Source organism: Salvelinus fontinalis, chromosome 18 (assembly GCF_029448725.1).
Source record: "Salvelinus fontinalis isolate EN_2023a chromosome 18, ASM2944872v1, whole genome shotgun sequence".
Lineage (NCBI taxonomy): Eukaryota > Metazoa > Chordata > Actinopteri > Salmoniformes > Salmonidae > Salvelinus > Salvelinus fontinalis.
The window spans coordinates 34,599,592-34,620,355 of record NC_074682.1 but is presented as its reverse complement, the minus strand read 5'-3'; the positions used below and the strand labels follow the sequence as shown (position 1 = coordinate 34,620,355).

The window sequence follows — 20,764 nt, the reverse complement described above, 5'->3', positions numbered from 1 at the left end:
ATGTAGCGTGAACATGTAATGCCTATAAAAGCTATGAATGGTAAAGTTATGTTATAAAAATAAGCATTTCGATACAATAAAGTTATAGGAACTACTTATGAGGAATTTTTATATATTACTTTTTTTTTTATTATGCTTTCTTTCAATATGCCTAAAATATAGCTTAAACCATTTGAACTTTGTTTTAATTCTTCTGTGTTGCTTTATTGTAAAAAGTACACACAAATCTAATCGAAGCATTACAGTTGATATTAACCTAATTTGGAATATTTTCAGCTGAATAGCCATTGTTAAACTGCAAAACAACTTAGTAAACTATGACATAGTTTGGGAAAAAGTAGTTATTAGCAATCATATAAACACCCAATTTATTCAAAAAAGTGTATTATTTGTATTTATAATGCTTAAAATGTCATCTTACTAATGATATGAACATGGAAAACCATTTAGAATATTGTTGTACTAGTTTTCATACAGCAGAAATGAACCACTAACAAATTAATGTTACTGTTAACAAATTGCTATTTAATATTACTATGAATTTACAAATGTTAACAATCATAATTAACAGGCTACTGGTGAATTAATCATATTCAAAATATGGTTGTTCAGTTAAAAAAAGAAAGCAAAATAAATAAGTAATATGAATGCAAACATCAATTCAAACTATTAATGATAATGAAATAACTATTATACATAAAATATATTACAGTGGATGCTTTCACTGAATTTTAGAATTACATACAGTAACACCTAAAATCATAATACAAAATTATTCACTTCAACCTTTAGGGCTTTGGACTACAGAAATGCTATAAAATGTGCAGAGCCCTGCTATCAGACTTTCTGGTCGAACGATTGGAAATTAGTTCTGGAGGCTGTTGTGCCACAGCTCTCTGAGGTGCCGTTGTAGGAGAAGTCGGTGGACGAGGCATAGCCCTGGTGCAGCCCACGCTTCCGCACGCAGCTCAGAAACAGGCTTTCCGCCTGCCGTCTGAAGTGGTGGTCCAGGAGCAGGTAGATGGCCGGGTTCACGCAGCTGTTGAGGAAGGCCAAGCAGCAGGAGAGAGTGAGGCCCTGACTCAGGACAGACTGGGTCTCATTGCTCAGATCGGCCCCAGACAGCCTGAAACCAATTAGGAGGGTCTTGAAGATGTTGAAGGGAAGCCAAGACACCACGAAGGCCACGATGATGGTGAAGACCATTTTGAGAGAGTGGCGGCGACGGGCTTCCGCATGGGGGTTGCCCGTGGCAACACAGTGTCGGCGCAGGCGGGCCAGGAGGGAGCTGTAGCAGAGGAGGATGATGAACACTGGCAGGGCGAAGGTCAGGAAAACCGTGGTCAGGCTCAGACCCTGGAAGAAGGACGACTCTTCGTCCTCCAGACAGAAGGGTTCACCGTTGGAGGTACGTACGCTACGGTACACCAGGGAGGGGGTACCCAGAGCCAGGGATAGCAGCCAGACAACGGCGCAGGTGAAACGCACACACTGGCTGCTGCGCAAGAAGCGGGAGTCCATGAGGCGCACCACGGCCAGGTAACGGTCCACGCTCATACAGGTCAGGAAGAAGATGTTGGAGAAGCGGTTGACGGAGATGATGTAGCTGCTGAGTTTGCAGAGGAGGTTCCCAAAAGGCCAGTGTCCCTCCTGACTGGAGGAGACGGCCCACAGTGGGAGGGTGAGGACAAACACCAGGTCCGCCAGCGCCAGATTAACCACAAATGTATCCACTAGACGCCCACCCCTCTTCCCCCTGCTGCCCATGATCATGATCACAAAGAGGTTTCCCAGGAAGCCTGTGAAAAACATGAAGAAATAAAGCAGTGGCAGGTAGATGTGAGAATGGGGAAGACTGGAGTTGGAGTGCTCCCCAAGGTTGGTTGGATTGTAGCTGTAATTGTACAGCAGGTCAGTGTCATTGTCATCGCTGTAGAAGTAGTTGTCGTTATCATACATTTCCATTCTGTGGTCAGAGAGAAGTGTCTCAGCTGCTTGCGCTCTGTGTGTCTGGCTGGCAAGCTCATTACTTCTAGACATACTATCCTGCGTCACATTCTTAAAAACCACAGACAAACTGTCAGGTTTTCTTCTGTGATCTCTAGCATGATCTGTATGTTTTCTATTTGGCATATTCTTGCACAAAATTCTGATACAAATTACTACTATTTCTGATGATAATCTTTTACAATATACTCTATTTGCATATCAGTTTTCAAATAGAAATATTTAAGATACTTCCTTACATGCAGGCAAAAAGTTAAGCAAGAAGAAACATAAAAACATATCAAGAGAAAAAGTACATGTACAATCTGGGCAATGGCATTGAACGAAAATAATAAAAAAAACAACCAAGGACTGAATTATAGTTGCAGATCAAACAATAAAAGCATTTGACAGGGACAGGACGTTTATGGTATTCAAGGGATTGATGTAGGTGTCACGACTTCTGCCGAAGTCGTTGCCTCTCCTTGTCCGGGCGGTGTTCGGCGGTCGACTTCACCGGTCTTCTAGTCATCATCGATCCATTTTTCATTTTCCATTGGTTTTGTCTTGTCTTCCCACACACCTGTTGTCAATCCCATTCATTACCTGTTGTGTATTTAACCCTCTGTTTCCCTTCATGTGTTTGTCAGAGATTGTTCGTTGTCATGTGTTGTGTTAATTGTGTATAGGTGTGCGACGGGTCTTCGTACCCAGATTTGTTTTATATTTTTTCCGTGAGTGTTATGGAGCAGATTACTAGGACTTTAATTAAAGTACTCCATTCTACACTCTATTTGACTCTCCTGCGCCTGACTTCCTCTGCCACTTATACACGCCATTGTGACAGTAGGCATACTTTAATTATGATTTTGTACATATTAAAAAACCTACATTTGTAATTTCAATCATTAAATTGAACTGAGACATGACATTGAAAATCAACTTTATATATATATTTATTTTAAATAAACTAGGCAAGTCAATTAAGAACAAATTCTTATTTATAATGACGGCCTACCCCGGCCAAACCCGGACGACGCTGGGCCAATTATGCGCTGCCCTATGGGACTCCCAATCAATGCCGGTTGTGATACAGCCTGGAATCAAACCAGGATCTGTAGTGATGCCTCTAGCACTGAGATGCAGTGCCTTAGACCACTGCGCCACTCGTATTACTCATAGTCTCTTGTGTGAAAGGTGTGAAAACAGCAAACACTGTTATCAAATTGCATTTGTCACATGCGCCGAATACAACCGGTGTGGACTTTACAGGGAAATGATTTCTTACGAGCCCTTCCCAACGATGCAGAGTTAAAAATAATAATAAAAATAAAAATAAAATTCACAAGAATGAAGCTATATACAGGAAGTACCAGTACCAGATCAATGTGCAGGGGTATGAGGTATTTGAGGTAGATATGTACATAAAGGCAGGGTTAAAGGACCTGGCATCAGAATAGATAATAATAAGAGTAAAATTAAGAACAGAGTAGCAGCAGCAAATAATGAGTGTGAAAGTGTGTGTGTGCGTGGGGGTGGGTTGTGTGTGAGAGTGTCAGTGTAGTGTGAGTGTGTATATAGTCTTGGGAGTGTGCATAGTCAGTGCAAGATAGTTCGTGTAACCATTTAATTAACTATTTAGCAGTCTTATGGCTATTTAGCAGTCTTGGGGGTAGAAGCTGTCTCGGAGCCTGTTGGTGAGAGAGCCGATGCTCCGGTACCGTTTTCCGGACGGTAGCAGAGTGAACAGGCCTTCCTCTGACATCACCTGATATAGAGGTCCTGGATGGCAGGGAGGTCGGCCCCAGTGATGTATTGGGCCGCCCGTACCACCCTCTGCTGTACATTATGCGAAAATGCTTGCATGTGGAAATCAAAATGGGACTTGCCAGACCCTATATGATCGTGCACATGAATAAATCAGACGTCTCATCAGATGAGTCATATTATAGATAAAACTTACTGTAATGTGAACTTGATGAGAACTTGATGTGAAAGGCTGTGAAAACCATACATGGAATGACAGCTTGATTTAACCAACCACTTCTCCTTTTGACTGATAGTAGTGTGTGAACATGAACAATGGACAATGGTCTCTGTCAGAAATGTAAATCATCATATGAACAGTTGTAGAACAGAGTGAAACTAATTATATAATACTATAGTTCTATAATACTATAGGTATATAATACTATGTTAGAGAAAAAGGAAAGGGAACCAATGACAAAAGGTTCAGCCTGAGCTAGTTGAAGGTTGGTTATGTAAGAGAAGGTTACTGTTCCAATAAAAATATGAGGGGAGAAAGGATCTTCTATTTGGCAAAAAGGTTTTCCTCCACTCTCAGCGTTGCACCAGCATTTGCTTCCCATCAATGCTTAAGAGTTTACTTTGAAACACATTAAACTAAATAAAATACTAACAGGAGTGAACAACTAGTTTTTAATCAAGAGTGACAACTTCTAGTCAAGAGTGACAACTTCTAATACATAGTGACAACTGTGCAAACACTATTTTGCTTTAACTTGCCTAAACATTGCATTTTAGTGTGATACGAGTCATCAACCATATGTTTCAATGGATTTCAGTCTCTACAAAACATAGAAAACGAATAATAACAAAAGAAAAAGCGCCTCCCAACCTAAAGTAACCTATATTCATCCCTAATGTGGTATAAGCCTTATACATGGAGTTATTTGGACAATTTCTCTGCAAAAGACTGAACAGCTGGCTCACTTCAAGGTGTTGATGTGCAATAACACAACTCCACTGCTTCACTGCCAAATATCTTGTACCCACATCCCATTCTCCCTCTTGCTTTCTCAGATGGAAAATAGTTGGCTTCTCCCTCTCTGTGCTCTGACTGCATGAATAATACCTCCCAAACAAGTTGCTTATTGAGAGACTGTAACTACTCAGAGAAACTTCTCGGTTCATTTCCAGCCAGTGAGTCATTAAAAAAAAAGGGTAAAACACTTGCCAATTCAGGTTGATCAAATAAAATAAAAGGTTATTTGTCACATGCTTCGTAAACAACATGTGTAGACTAACAATGAAATGCTTATGGGCCCTTCCCAACAATGCAGAGAGAAAATGGAAAAATAATTGAAAACTAAATACACAATGAGTATTAATGTTGTTTTAGTGAGACTCCTTAATCATCCTGCAGCTGTCTGTGCAAAGGAGGTCACACTGCTTGCTTAGCAAATACCATTTCCCCCGATTTGGCCTATACCTGGCACGAACTCGGGACCTATGCTTTGCTAGCACATGTGACCACCCTCTGGAAGCATCTTACCAGCACCACTCGAAAAGCTAGATATTAGCTGGCGCAAGTGGGGACATGTCCGGCTGAGGAGTAAGTTTCACACAATCCCATGTGATACATCCACCTGAAATAATATATCAGGTGATAATTCAGTATACTGTGGACTTGGAATATTTTTTAATTGAAAAACATTGCTGCATATCACTTCAACGCTGTCACACAGTGTGTTATGTCCACTGGTCTTCCCTCTCTGTGGTGTTGGTAGCTGTCTTTTCCTAGTTCCTAGCCACACCAGCGGCTCTTGAATACAACTATAATCCTGACTTTTCTGCACACCCTCCTAGCTTTGTCAACAAAGCAAAACACAGGCTGTGGGGTAGACAGTGGCACTGTTTCACCAAACTGCAGATTCCATCTTTAATGTCTCTGTTCTCCTTTAATGCGATGGCCAAAGGTTCTAGGCCCAGAATGAACAGCAAGGGAGAGAAACATCCCTGCCTCGTCCCCCTGTGGAGCCTGAAGCCATACCATTGGTTCTTTAGAAGCCATACCATTGGTGATGACTGTGGCAGTGGCCCCAGAGAACAGGGTGTTAATTAATCCTGTGAAATAGGGACAGCACCCATATGCCCCCAGGACTACTTGCTCTAACTGTCTTCTTCTCACCTCACCTCTCCCACCAGGACCATATCTCGGTGTGGTACGAGCAGACCAATTGCTATGCCACAGAGCTGCAGGAGTTCAAGCAGCAGATGGTTGCCCGGATTGAGACCCTGGACAAGGAGACACTGAGGACAGACCTGAACCGTGTGGGGACGCGCGTGGAGCTCGAGATGGACTACCTGGAGACACAGAACGGGGCGCAGCCCTGCGTGGACCTTGATGACAAGCTGGTGGAGCAACAGGTGACCGTGGTGAAGGAGAAGAGCAAGGCCAAGTGCGACAAGGCCACAGGTGAGATGTGGCAGACATACTGAGGGGACAAAGACACATGATTACTTACTAAGAGGATCATAGCAAGCCTGGTAATTCATTGCACCCACCTGGCTTCCCAGGTCTAAATCCCTAGAGGGGAAGAATTAATTGATAAAAATCAGCAGTGGAACTAGCTTCGAGGTACATATTTGAATTTGCCTGGCATAGGCCTACTGAAAGGACAAATATATGAAGTAAACTCAGCAGTAGCGGTAATACGAGGCCTTGTTTCCTTAACAAGTCTTCTTCTACATGATGAGTGGAGATATAGTGGGCCACAGGTATGAGATGTCTATAAACGTGTATGCAGGCCAAGTGTCTCAGCTGCTGTACTGTCATGTAACTAAATTAGAAAATCAATCTACCCTCATATCAGGATTCTACTCTCAGAGGCCCTTATTAAATAATTTAAGTAGCTTTCATTCAATGTTGTGCTTAACACTTCTTGTTCTGCTCAAAAACATTAAGGTTAGGGTTGATAACATATAGAACACCATCTGGTTTTCTTGGCAGGCATAATTATAAATCTAGAGCAGGTATTCAGGAAACTATTTACACTTGGTTGTTGATGTACAGGAAGTGGGAGGACAGTTACTGAGTTCCTGTATGAGAGCATGCTGATGAAGCACATAGATGAAGGACTGACTGAAGATGGGATGCTGATTCAAATATCATTCTCTAAATTATGCACCAATTTAATTGTAATATCTGGTTTCAGTTGCACTAGAGCAAAAATGAGTAGGCAGTGACTAATTACATTTAATAGCCTGTGATCTTAATAAACATTGCCACACACTTGTAATTAAATAGTTTTTTAATTTAGCCAGTAAGGAAATCAGATGAGTGCTGTTGCCGACTAAGTGGGCAGGTTCTTCTGACACAATCAGGTTGAACATCTGAACATACTTCAGATCATGTGAAAGGAGTGAAAATAAGCTAAAACTTTTTTTTAATGTAACTATCCCTTGAACTTTACTTAGTCCCTTAGTATCACTTTTGTTTGAGTTATTAATATGGTATGTTGTAGTTTGTCTCATGATATTGGTATAACAGATATCACAGTTGGACTGTAACAATGTCTACATTGTAATTACACTGAACCCGCTGTGTAATGTTAACTACCATGTAAAAAACATATTAGTCCAACTAAATTTAAAGTGGGACCAGGAACGGTCATGTACCTCTCTTCTCCTCTCCCAGACTGCAGGGACATGATATCCAGCATCAAATCCATGAAGATTTTTAAGTGAGTTGGAGGCCCAAAGACGTGGGCAGCAGCTCGGGCAAGGTCTACGTCTTCAACGGCACAGATGAGGCCACCCTCTATGAGTTTGGCTCCATCAGGGACTTCACTGTCTCCTTGGGCACATCTATGGCCAAGACCATGAAGCTGCCATCCCCTTGGCGAGGTAGCGGCCACACCGTTTACAACAACCACGCGTACTACCTGAAGGAGAGCAAGGAGCTGTGGCTGATCAAGTACGACCTGTGGCGGACAACGCTGTCTTCCCTGTCCAGGACCACGTCCCCGTATATGGCCTAAGCCTGGAGACGGTCATTGACCTGGAGGCAGACGAGCAGGGCCTCTGGGCCATCTAAGTGTATGCCACCAAGGAGACTGAGAGGCACATCTCTCTGGACAAAATGGATGACAACACGCTTGACATCGAACAGATGTGGGACACGCCGTGTCCGAGGGAGCCTTCATCTGAGGCACGGTGTACATGGTCTACAACAGTGCGGAGCCCAGACCCTCGCGTGTCCAGTGTGTATTTGATGTCAGTAATATGGTGACCAACGACGACGCACCGCTAGTGTACTTTCCCAAGTACAATCTACTGGAGCTGCAGATCTACGCCTGGGAGGGCTACCAGATCCTTTACAAGCTGGCCATGAAGAAGAAACTGGATGTATGAGCTCAGCAGCACCACCTAGTGTTGAGATTTCTATCACCGGTACTGAGTAAAAGCCCAGAAATGTCTGTGTAGATGAAAATAAAACATTTTCACTGTCATATTCAGGTTTGTTCAACTATAGATGCCGTGTCTGCATTTGATCATGCTGTTGCAGGAATTTGCCTGCACTACAGGAAATGCAATCTTGTAGTGTATCTGAGGTTAGAAAGGCTTCCAATTTCCACTTTAAACTTGATTTGCCCGAACACATTTATCAACCCCTACAAATTTGTCAATTTATTATAATCCACATGTCCTGTTGCTGCAGAATAATTTTTATGCTGTAGCAAACTGGCTCAAATTAAGATCCTACATCTGCAGTTAGGATTTTGAACAGTCCTAAATGTAATCAGATCATTGTCATAGTCCTTCCTGTCTTACTAACAGAAAAACAGTTCAGTGACAAAACCATCCATTTACTTTAGATATTGCTTGTTATTAAATATTTATATGATAATAAAGATCTAGGAGCGTGTGGACGGAGAATCTGAAGTAAAAACAGTACAGTTGTATAATATTTTTGTTTTCTGTTTAGCACTTTCGAAAACAACATTTTAACTTCACTGGCTATGCCTTGATGTTGAATAAAAACATACTTGGATGAAAGTGTGTAAGTTATTTTTCTTCCATATTACAGAAAAAGAGGAACATACAGTGGGGAGAACAAGTATTTGATACACTGCCGATTTTGCAGGTTTTCCTACTTACAAAGCATGAAGAGGTCTGTAATTTTTATCATAGGTGCACTTCAACTGTGAGAGACGGAATCTAAATATTTTATATTATTATTATTTATTTTTTATTTTTTTTATTCCCTTTTCTCCCCAATTTTCGTGGTATCCAATCGCTAGTAATTACTATCTTGTCTCATCGCTACAACTCCCGTACGGGCTCGGGAGAGACGAAGGTCGAAAGCCATGCGTCCTCCGAGGCACAACCCAACCAAGCCGCACTGCTTCTTTAACACAGCGCGCCTCCAACCCGGAAGCCAGCCGCACCAATGTGTCGGAGGAAACACCGTGCACCTGGCCCCCTTGGTTAGCGCGCACTGCGCCCAGCCCACCACAGGAGTCGCTGGAGCGCGATGAGACAAGGAAATCCCTACCGGCCAAACCCTCCCTAACCCGGACGACGTTAGCCCAATTGTGCGTCGCCCCACGGACCTCCCGGTCGCGGCCGGCTGCGACAGAGCCTGGGGGCAAACCCAGAGACTCTGGTGGCGCAGTTAGCACTGCGATGCAGTGCCCTAGACCACTGCGCCACCCGGGAGGCTATTTTATATATTTTGATAAAAAATAAATGTAAGTTGTGTCTCATTATGGTAAGTGGTGAAATAAGTATAGCCAGTTACAATTGTAATGGCTTAGCAGATAATAAGAAAAGACGATCATCATTTACCTGGCAAAAAGAGAAGGATTATAATATCTATTGTTTACAGGAAACCCATTCAACACTTTTAGATGAAGTTTTGTGGAAAAAGAACTGGGGGGGCGAAATATGGGCAAGGAAATTCAAACGGGGTGATGGTTTTAATTAACAATAATTTTGATCCAAATGTGCAAATTGTCCAAACAGATCCTCAAGGTAGATGGATTATTTTAAATATGTTATTGGACAATAAACAGATATGGCTTATTAACCTATACGGTCCGAATAATGATGATCCAAGCTGCTTTGAAAATATATATAAGAATTTATCAACTCTACAAGCAACACTAGACTCTATTATTATAGTGGGAGATTTTAATATGGTCTTAAATACCTCTATGGACCGGAAAGGAAATCACACTACAAACTATCACCCTCAGGCACTTAAAGGAAATCATCAATGTTATGGATATATTTGAATTAGTGGATATATGGAGACTTAAAAACCCTGACCTAGTGAGATATACAGTGGGGAGAACAAGTATTTGATACACTGCCGATTTTGCAGGTTTTCCTACTTACAAAGCATGTAGAGGTCTGTAATTTTTTATCATAGGTACACTTCAACTGTGAGAGACATAATCTAAAACAAAAATCCAGAAAATCACATTGTATAATTTTTAAGTAATTAATTTGCATTTTATTGCATAACATAAGTATTTGATACATCAGAAAAGCAGAACTTAATATTTGGTACAGAAACCTTTGTTTGCAATTACAGAGATATATGTTTCCTGTAGTTCTTGACCAGGTTTGCACACACTGCAGCAGGGATTTTGGCCCACTCCTCCATACAGACCTTCTCCAGATCCTTCAGGTTTCGGGGCTGTCGCTTGGCAATACGGACTTTCAGCTCCAAAGATTTTCTATTGGGTTCAGGTCTGGAGACTGGCTAGGCCACTCCAGGACCTTGAGATGCTTCTTACGGAGCCACTCCTTAATTGCCCTGGCTGTGTGTTTCAGGTCGTTCTCATGCTGGAAGACCCAGCCACGATCCATCTTCAATGCTCTTACTGAGGGAAGGAGGTTGTTGGCCAAGATCTCGCGACACATGGCCCCGTCCATCCTCCCCTCAATACGGTGCAGTCGTCCTGTCCCCTTTGCAGAAAAGCATCCCCAAAGAATGATGTTTCCACCTCATTGCTTCACGGTTGGGATGGTGTTCTTGGGATATTACTCATCCTTCTTCTTCCTCCAAACACGGCGAGTGGAGTTTAGACCAAAAAGTTCTATTTTTGTCTCATCAGACCACATTTTTTTTTTTTTACCGTTATTTTACCAGGTAAGTTGACTGAGAACACGTTCTCATTTGCAGCAACAACCTGGGGAATAGTTACAGGGGAGAGGTGGGGGATGAATGAGCCAATTGTAAACTGGGGATTATTAGGTGACCATGATGGTTTGAGGGCCAGATTGGGAATTTAGCCAGGACACCGGGGTTAACACCCCTACTCTTACGATAAGTGCCATGGGATCTTTAATGACCTCAGAGAGTCAGGACACCCGTTTAACGTCCCATCCGAAAGACGGCACCCTACACAGGGCAGTGTCCCCAATCACTGCCCTGGGGCATTGGGATATTTTTTAGACCAGAGGAAAGAGTGCCTCCTACTGGCCCTCCAACACCACTTCCAGCAGCATCTGGTCTCCCATCCAGGGCCTGACCAGGACCAACCCTGCTTAGCTTCAGAAGCAAGCCAGTAGTGGTATGCAGGGTGGTATGCTGCTGACATGACCTCCCATTCCTCCTCTGGATCATCCATCTGGTCATTGGCAAACTTCAGACGGGCCTGGACATGCGCTGGCTTGAGAAGGGGGACCTTGCGTGCGCTGCAGGATTTCAATCCATGACGGCGTACTGTGTTACTAATGGTTTTCTTTGAGACTGTGGTCCCAGCTCACTTCAGGTCATTGACCAGGTCCTGCCGTGTAGTTCTGGGCTGATCCCTCACCTTCCTCATGATCATTGATGCCCCACGAGGTGAGATCTTGCATGGAGCCCCAGACTGAGGGTGATTGACCGTCATCTTGAACTTCTTCCATTGTCTAATAATTGCGCCAACAGTTGTTGCCTTCTCACCAAGCTGCTTGCCTATTGTCATGTAGCCCATCCCAGCCTTGTGCAGGTCTACAATTTTATCCCTGATGTCCTTACACAGCTCTCTGGTCTTGGCCATTGTGGAGAGGTTGGAGTCTGTTTGATTGAGTGTGTGGACAGGTGTCTTTTATACAGGTAACGAGTTCAAACAGGTGCAGTTAATACAGGTAATGAGTGGAGAACAGGAGGGCTTCTTAAAGAAAAACTAACAGGTCTGTGAGAGCCGGAATTCTTACTGGTTGGTAGGTGATCAAATACTTATGTCATGCAATAAAATGCAAATTAATTACTTAAAAATCATACAATGTGATTTTCTGGATTTTTGTGTACAGTTGAAGTGTACCTGTGATAAAAACTACAGACCTTTACATGCTTTGTAAGTAGGAAAACCTGCAAAATCGGCAGTGTATTAAATACTTGTTCTCCCCACTGTATATCTGCACTCAATTTGGAATGTTAGAACCAGTATCAACAACTTTATTGTAATTTCTTTAAAATACAAGGGATGCCTGGAAACAGTTGTTACAAATACAAATGTTCAATACAAAGTGGAAAGTTACTCTAAATTGCTTGGAAAAAACAGGAGTCCTTATTTTAAACTCTTATCAGAAGGCTGATGATGCAAATGAGTCAAGGATCAAGCCAAGTCCCTCAACAAAGTACATGACATTGCCTGAACAGGAGACTATTGGCAAACATTTCACAGGTAATAGGAAAACAGAGCAGTGAAGTTGTAGTCACTGTGAAATTGAAACAGAAAAGTATGTTCAGGGGGATAATCATGTGGATAATATAAGAAATATGTGATTCTAAATACAGTGATATTATTGATGTCAGTATCAAAGGGCATTATATACATATACTGTTGTACATTAAGTCCATACCTACAGTGTAATTTTAACAGTACCGCCACAAACCAAACCACATTATTTGTAATGATGCTAGCTACGTATTTAGCACGTAATGCAGCTACACTTAAGACGTCAAAAATATATGATGGCCAGGTATGGTGTATGTTGTGTACATAAAACAAATAAAAATAAAGTAGAGGGATGAAACACTTATCATCCTGGAACATCCACTGTAGTAAACCAACAATTATTTAAGTAACAATACAAATGTGTATAAAATGGTTCACTTCATAATACCCTGTTGATTGTTTTGGACTTGCTGTAAGAGGGTCGTAGGGTACTTCAAGAACATCCTGCACTCAACAGCAGCAACTATAACATTTTACCTATTTAATATGATGTTGTACTGTATGTTCACAAGACTGCCATAACGCCCTGACCACACTACAGCAGATACACATAGATGTTAACCTCAGATGTATAAACACACCAGGCTGAGCTCAACTGCAAAAATATTGTTGCAATAATACTGATCCCACCAGACCCAGTACACACTATACATTCCATGACAAAGTGGCTGTCCAAGAGGGAACAAGAGAAATGTGTGTGTGTGTTTGTCTGTATTTCTTTGTCTGTGTGCTGGGGAGATAATGTCCAGTGTAAACCGACTGTTATTCCAGAATAACTTACTGCACTTTACTTATTTTGAGGCACAGGGTCTGGGACACTCCAATATTTCAGGCCTTGCTGCAGGGCAGGCTTCGTAGAGTAGTGTAGAATACATTCTGGCTCCTCCCTCATGGACTAGACAGAAGTCTTGGAGAGGGACAGGAGCCTTGGCTGTCAAAGCTTGCAGTGCGGGTTTTCCACTGTAGGAGACATTTCACATGGTAAGATTAGTGCACCAACATGGAAATTGCTGTCACTGTTAGGAGTTTACCTACCATCAGAAATCCTAAACATAGATGGATATATATACAGTGCATTGGGAAGGTATTCAGAATCCTTGACATTTTCCACATTTTGTTACTTTACAGCCTTATTCTAAAATGGATTAAATAGTCCCCCCCCCATCAATCTACACACAATACCCCATGATGACAAAGCAAAAACTCTTAGACATTTTTGCAATTATCTATTAAAAATAAAAAATGGAAATATTAAATTCATATAAGTATTCAGACCCTTTACTCAGTACTTCGTTGAAGCACCTTTGGCAGCAATTACAGCCTTGAGTCTTCTTGGGTATGACACTACAAGCTTGGCACACCTGTATTTGGGGAGTTTATCCCATTCTTCTCTGCAGATCCCCTCAAGCTGTCAGGTGGATAGGGAGCGTTGCTGCACAGCTATTTTCAGGTCTCTCCAGAGATGTTCAAAATGGTTCAAGTCTGGACTCTGGCTGGACCACTCAAGGAAATTCAGAGACTTGTCCCGAAGCCACTTCTGAGTTGTCTTCGCTGTGTGCTTAGGGTTATTGTCCTGTTGGAAGGTGAACCGTCGCTCTAGTCTGAGGTTCTGAGTGCTCTGGAGAAGGTTTTCATCAAGAATCTTTGTACTTTTCTCCATTCATCTTTCCCTCAATCGTGACTAGTCTCCCAGTCCCTGCCGCTGAAAAAAATCCCCACAGCATGATGTTGCCACCACCATGCTTCACTGTAGGGATGGTGCCAGGTTTCCTCCCGATGTGACGGTTGGCATTCAGGCCAAAGAGTTCAATCTTGGTTTTATCAGACCAGAGAATTTTGTTTCTCATGGTCTGAGAGTGTTTCAGGTGCCTTTTGGCAAACTCCAAGCGGGCTGTCGTGAGACTTTTACTGAGGAGTGGCTTCCGTCTGGCCACTCTACCATAAAGACCTGATTGGTGGTGTCATGACTTCCGCCGAAGTCGGTCCCTCTCCTTGTTCGGGCGGCGTTCGGCGATTGACGTCACCGGCCTTCTAGCCATCGCCGATCCACTTTTCATTTTCCATTTGTTTTGTCTTTGTTTTACACACCTGGTTTCAATTCCCCAATTACATGTTCATTATTTAACCCTCTATTTTCCCCATGGTTTTTGTGCGTGATTGTTTTATGTATGTTCGGTCCGTTATTGTGGGCTCGGTATTACGACATGTTATTGGAATATTTGAGTAAAGTTACTTGTGTTACTCATCTCTGCTGTCCTGCACCTGACTCCTCTGCACCAGCTACACCCAGACCATTACAGGTGAAGTGCTGCAGAGATGGTTGTCCTTCTGGAAGGTTCTCCCATCTCCACAGAGGAACTCTAGAGCTCTGTCAGAGTGACCATAGGGTTCTTGGTCACCTCGCTGACCAAGATCCTTCTCCCCCGATTGCGCAGTTTGGCTGGGCAGCCAGCTCTAGCAACAATCTTGGTGGTTCCAAACTTTTTCCATTTAAGAAAGATGGAGGCCACTGTGTTCTTGGGGACCTTCAATGCGGCAGAAATGTTTTGGTACCCTTCCCCAGATCTTTGCTTTGGCACAATTCTTTCGACCTCATGGTTTGGTTTTTGCTCTGACATGCACTGTAAACCTTATGTAGACAGGTGCGTTCCTTTCCAAATCATGTCCAATCAACTGAATTTACCACAGGTGGACTCCAGTCAAATTGTAGAAACATCTCAAGTATGATCAATGGAAACAGGAGGCACCTGAGCTCAATTTTGAGTCTCATAGCAAAGGGTAAGAATACTTATGTAAATAAGGTATTTCTGTTTTCTATTTTTTTTTTGTATTTTTTTCACCTTTATTTAACCAGGTAGGCAAATTGAGAACACGTTCTCATTTACAATTGCGACCTGGCCAAGATAAAGCAAAGCAGTTCGACACATACAACAACACATAGTTACACATGGAGTAAAACAAACATACAGTCAATAATACAGTGAAAAATAAGTCTATATACAATGTGAGCAAGTGAGGTGAGATAAGGGAGGTGAAGGCAAATAAAATATATATATAAATAAAAATATAAAAAAGGCCATGGTGGCGAAGTAAATACAATATAGCAAGTAAAGAAAAACACTGGAATGGTTGGTTTGCAGTGGAAGAAGGTGCAAAGTAGAGATAGAAATAATGGGGTGCAAAGGAGCAAAATAAATAAATACAGTAGGTAAAGAGGTAGTTGTTTGGGCTAAATTATAGATGGGCTATGTACAGGTGCAGTAATCTATGAGCTGCTCTGACAGCTGGTGCTTAAAGCATTTTTAATAAATTTGCAAAGATTTCTGTCATTATGGGCTATTGTGTGTAGATTGATGAGGATTTTTCATTTTATTTAATCCATTGTAGAATAATTCTGTAACATAACAAAATGTGTAAAAAGGAAAGGGGTCTGAATACTTTCAGAATGCACTGTATATAGTGAACAAGATAGAAATGCAACAAGCAACAATTTCAAAGGTTTTACTGAGTTACAGTTCATATAAGGAAATCAGAAGATTGAAATAAATGAATTAGGCCCTAATCTATAGATTTCACATGACTGGAAATACAGTCAGGTGGTCACAGATACCTTAAAAATATAAGGTTGGGGCGTGGATCAGAAAACCAGTCAGTATCTGGTGTGACCATCATTTTGCCTCATGCAGCGCAACACAACTGCTTCCCGTAGAGTTGATCAGGCTGTTGATTGTGGCCTGTGGAATGTTGTCCCACTCCTCTTCAATGGCTGTGCGAAGTTGTTGTATATTTTGGTGGGAACTGGAACACGCTGTCGTACACGTCAATCCAGAGCATCCCAAACATGCTTAATGGGTGACATGTCTGGTGAGTATACAGGCCATTTAAAAAAAAAAAAAAAAATATTTCACCTTTATTTAACCAGGTAGGCTAGTTGAGAACAAGTTCTCATTTGCAACTGCGACCTGGCCAAGATAAAGCATAGCAGTGTGAACAGACAACAACACAGAGTTACACATGGAGTAAACAATAAACAATTCAATAACATGGTAGAAAAAAGAGAATCTATATACAATGTGTGCAAAAGGCATGAGGAGGTAGGCAATAAATCGAATAATTACATTTTAGCAGATTAACACTGGAGTGATAAATCATCAGATGATCATGTGCAAGTAGAGATACTGGTGTGCAAAAGAGCAGAAAAGTAAATAAATAAAAACAGTATGGGGGTGAGGTAGGTAAATTGGGTGGGCTATATACTGATGGACTATGTACAGCTGCAGCGATCGGTTAGCTGCTCAGATAGCAGATGTTTAAAGTTGTTGAGGGAGATAAAAGTCTCCAACTTCAGAGATTTTTGCAATTCATTCCAGTCGCAGGCAGCAGAGAACTGGAAGGAAAGGCGGCCAAATTAGGTTTTGGCTTTAGGGATGATCAGTGAGATACACCTGCTGGAGCGCGTGCCAAGGGTGGGTGTTGCAATCGTGACCAGTGAACTGAGATAAGGCGGCACTTTACCTAGCATAGCCTTGTAGATGACCTGGAGCCAGTGGGTCTGACGAGGAACATGTAGCGAGGGCCAGCCGACTAGGGCATACAGGTCACAGTGGTGGGTCGTATAAGGTGCTTTAGTAACAAAACGGATGGTACTGTGATAAACTGCATCCAGTTTGCTGAGTAGAGTATTGGAAGCTATTTTGTAGATGACATCGCCGAAGTCGAGGATCGGTAGGATAGTCAGTTTTACTAGGGTAAGTTTGGCGGCGTGAGTGAAGGAGGCTTTGTTGTGAAATAGAAAGCCGACTCTAGATTTGATTTTGGATTGGAGATGTTTGATATGAGTCTGGAAGGAGAGTTTGCAGTCTAGCCAGACACCTAGGTACTTATAGATGTCCACATATTCTAGGTCGGAACCGTCCAGGGTGGTGATGCTAGTCGGGCGTGCGGGTGCAGGTAGCGAACGGTTGAAAAGCATGCATTTGGTTTTACTAGCGTTTAAGAGCAGTTGGAGGCCACGGAAGGAGTGTTGTATGGCATTGAAGCTCGTTTGGAGGTTAGATAGCACAGTGTCCAAGGAAGGGGCGGAAGTATACAGAATGGTGTCGTCTGCGTAGAGGTGGATCAGGGAATCGCCCGCAGCAAAAGCAACATCATTGATATATACAGAGAAATAGAGTCGGCCCGAGAATTGAACCCTGTGGTACCCCCATAGAGACTGCCAGAGGACCGGACAACATGCCCTCCGATTTGACACACTGAACTCTGTCTGCAAAGTAGTTGGTGAACCAGGCAAGGCAGTCATTAGAAAAACCGAGGCTACTGAGTCTGCCGATAAGAATATGGTGATTGACAGAGTCGAAAGCCTTGGCCAGGTCGATGAAGACGGCTGCACAGTACTGTCTTTTATCGATGGCGGTTATGATATCGTTTAGTACCTTGAGCGTGGCTGAGGTGCACCTGTGACCGGCTCGGAAACCGGATTGCACAGCGGAGTAGGTACGGTGGGATTCGAGATGGTCAGTGATCTGTTTGTTGACTTGGCTTTCGAAGACCTTAGATAGGCAGGGCAGGAAGTATATAGGTCTGTAACAGTTTGGGTCCAGGGTGTCTCCCCCTTTGAAGAGGGGGATGACCGCGGCAGCTTTCCAATCCTTGGGGATCTCAGATGATACGAAGGAGATGTTGAACAGTCTGGTAATAGGGGGTGCGACAATGGCGGTGGACAGTTTCAGAAATAGGGGGTCCAGATTGTCAAGCCCAGCTGATTTGTATGGGTCCAGGTTTTGCAGCTCTTTCAGAACATCTGCTATCTGGATTTGGGTAAAGGAGAAGCTGGGGAGGCTTGGGCGAGTAGCAGCGGGGGGGGGGGGGGGTGGAGCTGTTGTCCAAGGTTGGAGTCGCCAGGAGGAAGGCATGGCCAGCCGTTGAGAAATGCTTGTTGAAGTTTTCGATTATCACGGATTTATCGGTGGTGACCGTGTTACCTAGCCTCAGTGCAGTGGGCAGCTGGGAGGAGGTGCTCTTGTTCTCCATGGACTTTACAGTATCCCAGAACTTTTTGGAGTTAGAGCTACAGGATGCAAATTTCTGCTTGAAAAAGCTGCCCTTTGCTTTCCTGACTGACTGCGTGTATTGGTTCCTGACTTCCCTGAACAGTTGCATGTCGCGGGGACTCTTCGATGCTATTGCAGTTCGCCACAGGATGTTTTTGTGCTGGTCGAGGGCAGTCAGGTCTGGAGTGAACCAAGGGCTATATCTGTTCTTAGTTCTGCATTTTTGAACGGAGCATGCTTGTCTAAGATGGTGAGGAAGTAACTTTTAAAGAATGACCAGGCATCCTCAACTGACGGGATGAGGTCAATATCCTTCCAGGGTACCCGGGCCAGGTCATTTAGAAAGGCCTGCTCGCAGAAGTGTTTTAGGGAGCGTTTGACAGTGATGAGGGGTGGTCGTTTGACCGCGGACCCATAGCGGATACAGGCAATGAGGCAGTGATCGCTGAGATCTTGATTGAAGACAGCAGAGGTGTATTTGGGGGGAAAGTTGGTCAGGATAATATCTATTAGGGTGCCCATGTTTACGGATTTAGGGTTGTACCTGGTGGGTTCCTTGATGATTTGTGTGAGATTGAGGGCATCAAGCTTAAATTGTAGGACTGCCGGGGTGTTAAGCATATCCCAGTTTAGGTCACCTAACAGAACAAACTCTGAAGCTAGATGGGGGCGATCAATTCACAGATGGTGTCCAGGGCACAGCTGGGAGCTGAGGGGGGTCGGTAGCAGGCGGCAACAGTGAGAGACTTATTTCTGGAGAGATTAATTTTTAAAATTAGAAGTTCGAACTGTTTGGGCATAGACCTGGAAAGTATGACAGAACTTTGCAGGCTATCTCTGCAGTAGATTGCAACTCCTCCCCCTTTGGCAGTTCTATCTTGACGGAAAGTGTTATAGTTGGTATGGAAATCTCAGAATTTTTGGTGGCTTTCCTAAGCCAGGATTCAGACACGGCAAGGACATCAGGGTTGGCAGAGTGTGCTAAAGCGGTGAGTAAGACAAACTTAGGGAGGAGGCTTCTGATGTTGACATGCATGAGACCAAGGCTTTTTCGATCACAGAAGTCAACAAATGAGGGTGCCTGGGGACATGCAGGGCCTGGGTTTACCTCCACATCACCCGAGGAACAGAGGAGTAGTAGGATGAGGGTGCGGCTAAAGGCTATCAAAACTGGTCGCCTAGAGCGTTGGGGACAAGGAATAAAAGGAGCAGATTTATGGGCGTGGTAGAATAGATTCTGGGCATAATGTGCAGACAGGGGTATGGTGGGGAACGGGTACAGCGGAGGCAAGCCCAGGCACTGGGTGATGATAAGAGAGGTTGTATCTCTGGACATGCTGGTCACAATGGGTGAGGTCACCGCATGTGTGGGAGGTGGGACAAAGGAGGTATCAGAGGTACAGGGAGTGGAACTACGGGCTCCATTGCAAACCAAAACAATGATAACTAGCCTGAACAACAGTATACAAGGCATATTGATATTTGAGAGAGACATACAGTAAGGCATAAAGTAATTGCAGGTCTTGATTGGGAGAGTTAGCTAAAACAACAGGTGAGATAACAGCAGATATTCAGCTAACACAGCAACAGCAGGTAAAATGGCGATGACTAGGCAGAGAGGGTCGGATTAACTACACACAGAGCCTGAGTTAAAACACAGAGCCGACAGATAAAACACAAATAAACAGAATGGAGTACCGTGAATTAATGGACAGTCCAGCAGGCATCAGCTATGTAGCCAAGTGATCATAGTGTCCAGGGGGCAGCCGTAGATGGAGCAGGGAAGCCGCCACTACGCTAGCACGCAGCGTTTAAAGTTAGTAGCCCGGGGGTGGTCTGCTCAAACGGAGGAGGTCTGCTCAGACGGAGGCCGGTTGAGTGCACAGCGGATGGAGTATTCGTCGGCAGACCAGACGTGGTGGTGCGGCGGGGCGCCGTGTCGACAGAGAATCCAAGCCAGATGGCGAAAGAGGTATTGTAGAATTTTGTTTGCTAACTGGTGCTAGTTTCGTGGCAGTGGTGCTAGCTGCAAGCTAGCTGTGAGGATCAGAAGTAGTGGCTCAGGGATTACGGCAGAAATCCTGCGTTGTTGTGGAGAGACAGTCCGATGCTAGTAAATTGGTGAGTAATATCCAGGCTAATAACAGGGCTGGTGTCTGTGCAGAAGGTAAAAGCTGCTAGCAGTGGCTAAAAATGACTAAATAGCTTGTAGCTGATTAGCTGGTTAGCTACTGGAGGTTCTTGAAT

General features: G+C 43.4%; 2 protein-coding genes and 1 pseudogene across 5 annotated transcripts in view; 1 reads left to right on the top strand and 2 right to left on the bottom strand.

The window, feature by feature from the left end:
- Window positions 1-504: 504 nt before the first annotated feature.
- Window positions 505-6,073, bottom strand: LOC129815370 (probable G-protein coupled receptor 25). Its single transcript, XM_055869137.1, has one exon. The coding sequence runs from the start codon at window positions 2,131-2,133 to the stop codon at window positions 838-840; it is 1,296 nt and encodes a 431-aa protein (XP_055725112.1). The 5' UTR covers window positions 2,134-6,073; the 3' UTR covers window positions 505-837.
- LOC129815372 (olfactomedin-like protein 3A) lies at window positions 5,834-8,142 on the top strand (annotated as a pseudogene).
- Window positions 8,143-12,170: 4,028 nt separating this feature from the next.
- LOC129815368 (synaptotagmin-6-like) overlaps window positions 12,171-20,764 on the bottom strand; it is a 100,729-nt gene continuing 92,135 nt past the window's right edge. For all 4 annotated transcript variants that reach the window (XM_055869133.1, XM_055869135.1, XM_055869134.1 and 1 more), the window contains one exon: window positions 12,171-13,427. In XM_055869133.1, the coding sequence (XP_055725108.1) occupies window positions 13,356-13,427 (72 nt within the window). In that variant the 3' untranslated portion in view covers window positions 12,171-13,355. The remainder of the gene's footprint in view (window positions 13,428-20,764) is intronic.